The sequence below is a fragment of the Lathyrus oleraceus genome, chromosome 4 (assembly GCF_024323335.1).
Source record: "Lathyrus oleraceus cultivar Zhongwan6 chromosome 4, CAAS_Psat_ZW6_1.0, whole genome shotgun sequence".
In the NCBI taxonomy this organism is placed as follows: domain Eukaryota; kingdom Viridiplantae; phylum Streptophyta; class Magnoliopsida; order Fabales; family Fabaceae; genus Lathyrus; species Lathyrus oleraceus.
The window spans coordinates 95,045,761-95,053,423 of record NC_066582.1 but is presented as its reverse complement, the minus strand read 5'-3'; the positions used below and the strand labels follow the sequence as shown (position 1 = coordinate 95,053,423).

Sequence of the window (7,663 nt, the reverse complement as noted above, 5' to 3'; positions counted from 1 at the left end):
ATCAAAATTGTTATTTTTTATTTATTAAAAAATTCATCTCTCTTTATAACTAATATATTTTAGTTATTCATTTATCAATTAATTGCACTGAAGTTACAAAGGTACCGAATCCATTCCCATAATTTACCTAGTTTAAAGTTAAATAATATGCAAAAATGAACCGAACAAATTATACCACGCAATCGATAAAACATTCCACACACAAAAATTAATAAAATCAAGTTTAGTAATCTTTTTTGTTGTAGGTTCTGCAAGTACCATAATTTTTTAGTTAAATTATTTGGAAGAACATAAGGCATCAAAATGAAATTTCTTTTTGGAGTCATAACATCAATCACGTTGAGTCACACTAATGGTGATACACATTACAAGAGTTTTCAGATGAATTGCAAATAATTTTTGACAGTGGCTTCCTATCAGATGATCATTAACCAAGACTTTCTTCTTCAACTTGACCATCTACAAAAAAAAATGGTCTCAGTATTGTTTCAAAGAGTTATCTAAATGGAGATATATCAATTAAAATAGAAAACCAAACAAAACCAAAGGTGCTTTTTGGTTTCAATGCAATTCTCAATAATCAGAAAATCAAAGAATCAAACATTAAGTAAACCTGTAGAAACTCAGAAAACTCATTAAGTCTAACCTCCGAGATCAATAGCCTGGTTTGCTAGAGAATCAGCTGTAGTGTTATAGCTCTTTAACCATAAAAAAAACAGAAACATATTTGTTAACCGTGAGGCAGATACATAAAGAGTTGTTCTTAAATCAAATAGATAAAAAATCATAACAAAAAGTATGACTAAATAAACACCTCAGGAATGTGTCGCATGCGAAATGATTGAAAGCTATTCTTCAACTTCAAAGCCTCATCGCGTAGCATCTTTATATCTGCGTCACAGATTGTCCATAATCCCTGAAACTGTTGTTTAGAAAAGAAAATTGTATAAAAAGTGAAAACTAGCAACGGGTAAATCTCAACAATTTAGTGAAAAATTGGACTATGTATTCATTTTATCAACATTCACATGCAGTTTTAAGTTCAAGTAATGAAGTTGAACTCTCTGTTTTGCTATATAATAGAACGTACCTGATTGATAACAAGTGGTCCGTCTCCTTCAGCAATAATGTTCTTATATCCTTTCTTAATAGCTTGTTTCATTCCTAAAATCAATGCGTAAAACTCAGCAGCATTATTTGTTTGATGTCCCAATCCTTCGCGGAATCGATATAGCTACCAATAAAAGAAACATGAGAGTCAGCTACATCTGGTAACTAAATAATATAACATAATGCTCAGTTGAATTGTTGCATAAATTTGATACCACTTTCCCATCTTTAGCAAACAGTAAAGCTCCTGCACCAGCTGGTCCAGGATTTCCATCGGACGAACCATCGAATCGAAGGATATAAGAAGTCTGCAAATAAGATGTAAAGCGTTAAAATCAATCTCACTTGAAAATCAAAATCAACATCACTTGAAAATCAAAATCAAAAGCTACTCGATGCGTGTGTTCAAATTGCATTTTTCAGTGAAGGAAGAAAATAGCATAATAGCGTATGAAGAAGAAGATGAACCAAACTCACCTGATTTACACTGCTCATTTTCTCTATCTGATTTTCACTTCTTTTTTTAACTCTATTGTTTGAAAAAGTCATCTTACTAACTATTTATACATACTCATGAAGTTTATTACCACAAAAAGCGAATCGGCTACGGATTGTTGTAACAGAATGTAACAAGATTTCAAGTGTTTCAATAAAAAAAATAGTATTTGCTTTAGTTTTGATTTAAGTTTTAAAAGAGACGCATTAATAAAATAGAAGTAGAAGATTCTAGAGAAAAGGTTTGTAACAAATTTATTACTGTGCATAACAAATTCTTAAAAAGTAACTACGGTAAAGTAAAAACTAATTAGGTTAACTCTAGTTTGTACTATGGATGGTAGAAGTAATTAAAATTAACCTCAGTAACTGTAATGATTATTATGGTAGTAATCATACTAAATTAATTATTATAACTAATTTGTAAAGAAAAAGTGATTATAATAATTATTATTATAATTATTATTTGTTATAAATTATTTGGTAAAATTGGCAGTGTGTTATTTACATGGAAATGAAGTAGGGGGTTTAATGGGGAAAATTTTGGCGCAAATGAATGCTATTTACATGGAAACGTAACAATGAGTTAGGGGTTTACTTTTTCAGGTTTTAACGGGTATTTTTTATTATTTAATTTTTTTTATTATAAAAAGTAATTAAGGAGGGATCAATTATACTATTATTAGAGATGAGTTTATCATAACCATTTTTATAGGATATTATTTAGACTATTATTTTTTTCCCCTTTTATCTCTTGGGTTACTTAATATAAACACTGAATTGTAATCTTTATTTCATGAGAAACATAGATGAATAAATGTCTATAGTTAATCTTCAATATGACATTCGGGAATGGTCATTCCGATGATGATCAATCTGAGCACGAACTTCAATCCACCATCATCCCACCCAACCCTGCATACACTCTGAATAATTCTGATAATCCAGGAATCCCTCTTGTTTCTTCAATCTTGAATGACAGCAATTATCGTACATGGCTTCGAACCATGAAACTCGCTTTGCGCGCGAAGGTGAAACTCAGTTACGTTTATGGTTATATCAAGAAACTTGCCTGCAATTTTGCAGATTTTTACAGCTAGGAGAAAGCAGATTCCATGGTCATGGTCATGGATTATCAATGTGGTCGATCCAAATCTAAATGGAAGTATCTCGCACGTATCAACTGCCCACAAAATTTGGATTGATCTTGAAGAAAGATTTGTCCAGATCAACACACCATGCATTCATCAGTTATGGCGCACCATATGTCTTCTGCTGAAAGATTCTGACATGAGTATAACATAATATTACACCAAATTCAAGAGTCTTTTCTACGAACTTGATGAACTCCAACCGATACCGGAGTGCAACTGTGGAGCCTCCAAATCTTTAACCAAAAGAGATGATGAACAATGTGTGCATCTGTTTCTTGGTGGTTTTGACAACGACCAATTTGCTCAAATCAAGGGCATCACCCTCAACTTTGATCCCCTCCCACCGTTGTGACGTGTTTTCAACCTTATACAACGAGAGGAATCGCGGTTAACAACTGATACAGCAAGAATCGTTAACACCAATACAGGTTCAGCTTTTCACTCTTCCAAACATGACAAATCAAAATGGTGTGAATACCTGAAAGTCAAGTGTGATCATTGTGGTAAAAGTGGTCATGTCAAAGAAGAATGCTTTGAAATTATCGGTTATCCTTAACATTGGGAAACCAGAAGAACTCCAAGAAGAGACCACATCGCATTAGTTGAAAAATGTGATGTTGCAGAAGGTTCAACAACAAGGCATGCTTTACATGACACTCGCACCAAAAATCCAGTTCCTCATCTCGATAACATGAGCAATAATGTACATGCAACTCATACATGAATACTTGATAGTGGTGCATCTCATCACATGACTTTTTTACCATCTATTTTGCATAATATTAAGAAATTGTCAAAGTCTTTCCAAATCATTACAACCACTAGAACATCCACCCCTGTTAATTGCATAGGAGATGTACTTGTGTCCCCTAATTTCATACTACATAATGTGCCTCTAGTTCCTTCACTCAACTGCAACTTGATTTCCATTCATAGATTGACTCGTGATCTATCTTGTACGGTAACTTATGACCAAAATTGATGCATAATCCAGGACCCTCTAACAAAGAAGAGTATTGGATTCGGTAGCATGTATGAAGGTGTTTATATGTTCACAAAGTCATCTCAACATGGATTCTTAGGGGTAGCTAAGAAAGACTTAACTACTTTATGGCACACTAGAATGGGACACCCATCTCCTCAATCTTTACCACAAATTTCGTATCATCTTAAATGTACTTTTGACTCACATAAATCAGTCTGTTGTGATATATGTCATAAATCAAAACAATGTAGAAACTCATTTCCTTCTAGTAATAATAAAGCTATTGCAGCTTTTGATTTGATCCATTGTGATCTTTGGGGTAAATACAATACTGCTGCACATAATGGAGCATAATATTTTCTCACAATTATTGATGATTACACTAGAGGCACTTGGGTGTACCTAATGAAATCAAAAACTGAAACACTGCATCACTTGACTACTTTCTATAACTTGATCAAGCGACAATTCAATAAAACTATCAAGAAAATCCGCAACGACAATGGTACAGAATTTGTTAACTCCAAATTCTTAAATTTCATTCACCAAGAGGGCATAATTCATGAAACTTCTTGTGTTTACACCCCACAGCAAAATGGACGCGTAGAACGTAAACATAGACATATATTGAATATAGCGCGAGCATTACGCTTTCAAGCCAACCTTCCACTACAGTTTTGGGGTGACTGCATTTTGACTGCAGCATACTTAATCAATCGTACCCCCACTGTTGCTAATAAAGGCCTCACTCACTATGAGCTTCTTTTCAAAAAGGCACCCCAATATGATCATCTACGCAATTTTGGATTTTTATGTTACATGAAGAATGTCTCCAAACCACTAGACAAATTTGATCCACGAGCTAACAAATGTTTATTCCTTGGATATCCACAAGGACAAAAAGGCTAGAAAGTTTATAATCTTCAAACTCATACTTTCCATATATCACGAAACATCTTCTTCTATGAGGATACTTATCCCTTCCATCAAACCCATCTTCCACCAACATTGTTCACAATTCTGCAGAATACTATAGTGATGAAGAACCACAAATTGATTTGATTCCATCTCTTGTAGATATTTCTCCTATCAATTCACAAGAACTTAACACTACATTGATAAATCCTGACACTCCTGCTATTGACAATTTGCAATAGGACCATGCAAATCACTCACCAGAATCTCCTAGTAACACTCCTGCACAAGATGATCATAATCCAACCAACCCAATTTCAGCTTCCCAAATTTCATCCAATGAGGATGATGCGACTGAGGGGGAGCACACTAAGGACCATAATCATGCTGCAATAGAATTACCACAAAGAATACGACAACCACCACAACACCTCAAAGACTTCCATTGCTACAATGTGCATCCCAATATCAAATATCTTATTTCAGATTTTGTCAACTATGACAACTTCTCCCAGAATCACAAAGCTTATCTTCTCCCAGAATCACAAAGCTTATCTTGCAGCAATTAGTAACACTGAAGAACCGACATCATACACTCAAGCAAGTGTGGAGAAATGCCATGGCTCAAGAACTTTAAGCATTGGCAAACAATCAAACATGGGAACTAACCACTCTGCCACCAAATAAAAAGTTAATAGACTATCGATGGGTGTACAAGATTAAGCACAAAGCCACGGGATAAATTGAGAAGCATAAAGCTCGTTTAGTTGCAAAAGTATTTACTTAAACTGAAGGAGATGACTTCTATGAAACCTTTGCACCCGTTGCAAAAATGATAATTGTTCGATGCTTAATAACTGTTGCAGCCACTAAACAATGGATCCTCCATCAAATGGATGTTAGGAATGCTTTCCTTCATGGTGATTTAGATGAAGATGTCTATATGAAACCTCCACACCACTACAAAACTACACATCCTAACATGGTGTGGCGGTTGAAGAAGTCATTGTATGGGTTACGCCAAGCCTCTCGAAACTGGTATTCAAAATTATCAAAAGCTTTGATTAAATATGGTTTCCAGGAGAGCCATGTTAATCACAGCCTCTTCATGTTCACCCAACCATCCATTTTCATAGTTGTCGTCGTTTACATTGATGACTTAATCATTGTTGGAAACCACGAAGAAGCTTGTGTTAAACTCAAGCACTACTTGAGTCAATGTTTTCATATGAAAGATCTTGGCAAACTTAAGTACTTTCTCGGTATCGAACTAGCATACGGCCAAGAAGGCTTATTTATTTGTCAACAAAAATATACACTTGATATTCTCACTGAATGTGGCATGCTTGGTTCCAAGCCTTCCCCATTCCCTATGGAGGCCAATCACAAACTTGCATTGGCTAATGGACCACCCTACTATGATTCGTTAAAATATAGACGACTCATTGGTCGCCTCATTTACCTCACAATCACAAGCCAGAGTTAACATACTATGTCCATGTGTTGATCCAGTTCATGCAAACACCCCTCCAAGATCATTGGGACACAACCATGAGAGTCCTTCGATACCTTAAATCCTCCCCAAGTTAAGGCACTGCTTACCTAAAAACAATAACCTCCAATTGGTTGCCTTTTGTGATTCGGATTGGGCATCATGTCCCATAACACGAAAATCTACATCAAGATATTTGATGAAACTTGGAAACGCCCCCATTTCATGGAAAACAAAGAAACAAGTGACCATCTCTCACTCCTCTAGTGAAGTTGATTATAGAGCCATGGCACATGCTACAGGTGAAATTATTTGGCTTCGCAACTTACTGAATACTCTTCAAGTCCCTTGCACACATCCTACTCCATTATATTGTGATAATCAAGCATCCATTCACTTATCTGTCAATCCTGTCTACCACGAAAGAACTAAACACGTTGAAGTCGATTGCCATTTCATCAGAGATCATATCCAATCAGGCACCATCACTACGGCTCATGTTCCAACTCAACACCAACAAGCTGACATATTCACCAAATCTTTAGGAGCTAATATTTTCCATGACTTCTTGTCCAAGTTAGAAGTTCATAATCCCCACTCTCCAACTTGAGGGGGAGTATTAGAGATAAGGTTTATCATAACCACTTTTATAGGCTATTATTTAGGTTGTTATTTCTTTTCCCCCTTTATCTCTTATGCTAGTTAGTTTGTTACTATTTTTTAGGTCCAATAGCTTATATAAACAGTCAATTGTAACCTTTATTTCATGAGAAACATAGATGAATAAATCTCTATAGTTAATCTTCAATAATTATACTCTGAATCTTATGTCAGCTGTGCTATTGTTATTTTTGAAACTTGGTGTTGGTGTGTACTACTACCATTCGTGAGACCATTTTGCTTATTTAATTTAGGTGTTTTCATATTGAAAATTGCAAATAATGGTGTTTTCATATTAATATAATATAATTTTATCATGATATATATTTTTTGGTTATATTATCAAACTTGCATTAATACAATTTTTGTTTACATCATTTATAAGCGAATTTTATTTTTAAATTTATTAAATAATTGATGTATATGCTGTATAGATCAAATATATTTATAATATATGATTGTGTTGTTTTAATAAATATAATTGATATACAAAGTTAATTAATTATAGTTAACAAATTTTTAATTATGTATGAGTTAAATATATTTTAAGTCCTTCTAAATATAGGTTATTTCACTATTAGTTCTTCAAAAAAAAATCTTTAAATAATCGATCTTATAATATTTATCATCCATATTTTTTTTGTCTCTAACGCTTAAATGTTGGACTGAAATTGGTTAATGTTGGCTTAATATTTGGCATAGTAGCACTTTAATGTTTAACACTGAAATGTTGGCTTAATCATTTGAAACTTGTTATCATATTACAAGATAAATATACAACCACTCAATATCACAAATTCGGTAAGAACTAAATATAACATTGATGGTTTAATTTCATACATAGAGTACTAG

General features: G+C 33.9%; 1 protein-coding gene across 1 annotated transcript; it reads right to left on the bottom strand.

Annotated features, from left to right (window-relative positions):
• Positions 1-298: 298 nt before the first annotated feature.
• On the bottom strand, positions 299-1,740 carry LOC127073621 (uncharacterized). The gene is made up of 6 exons (XM_051014795.1): positions 1,588-1,740; positions 1,326-1,418; positions 1,091-1,234; positions 815-922; positions 647-698; positions 299-459 (listed from the first exon to the last, which is right to left on the bottom strand). The coding sequence occupies exons 1-6, from the start codon at positions 1,657-1,659 to the stop codon at positions 428-430; spliced, it is 501 nt and encodes a 166-aa protein (XP_050870752.1). The 5' UTR covers positions 1,660-1,740; the 3' UTR covers positions 299-427.
• Between the last annotated feature and the right edge of the window lie 5,923 nt (positions 1,741-7,663).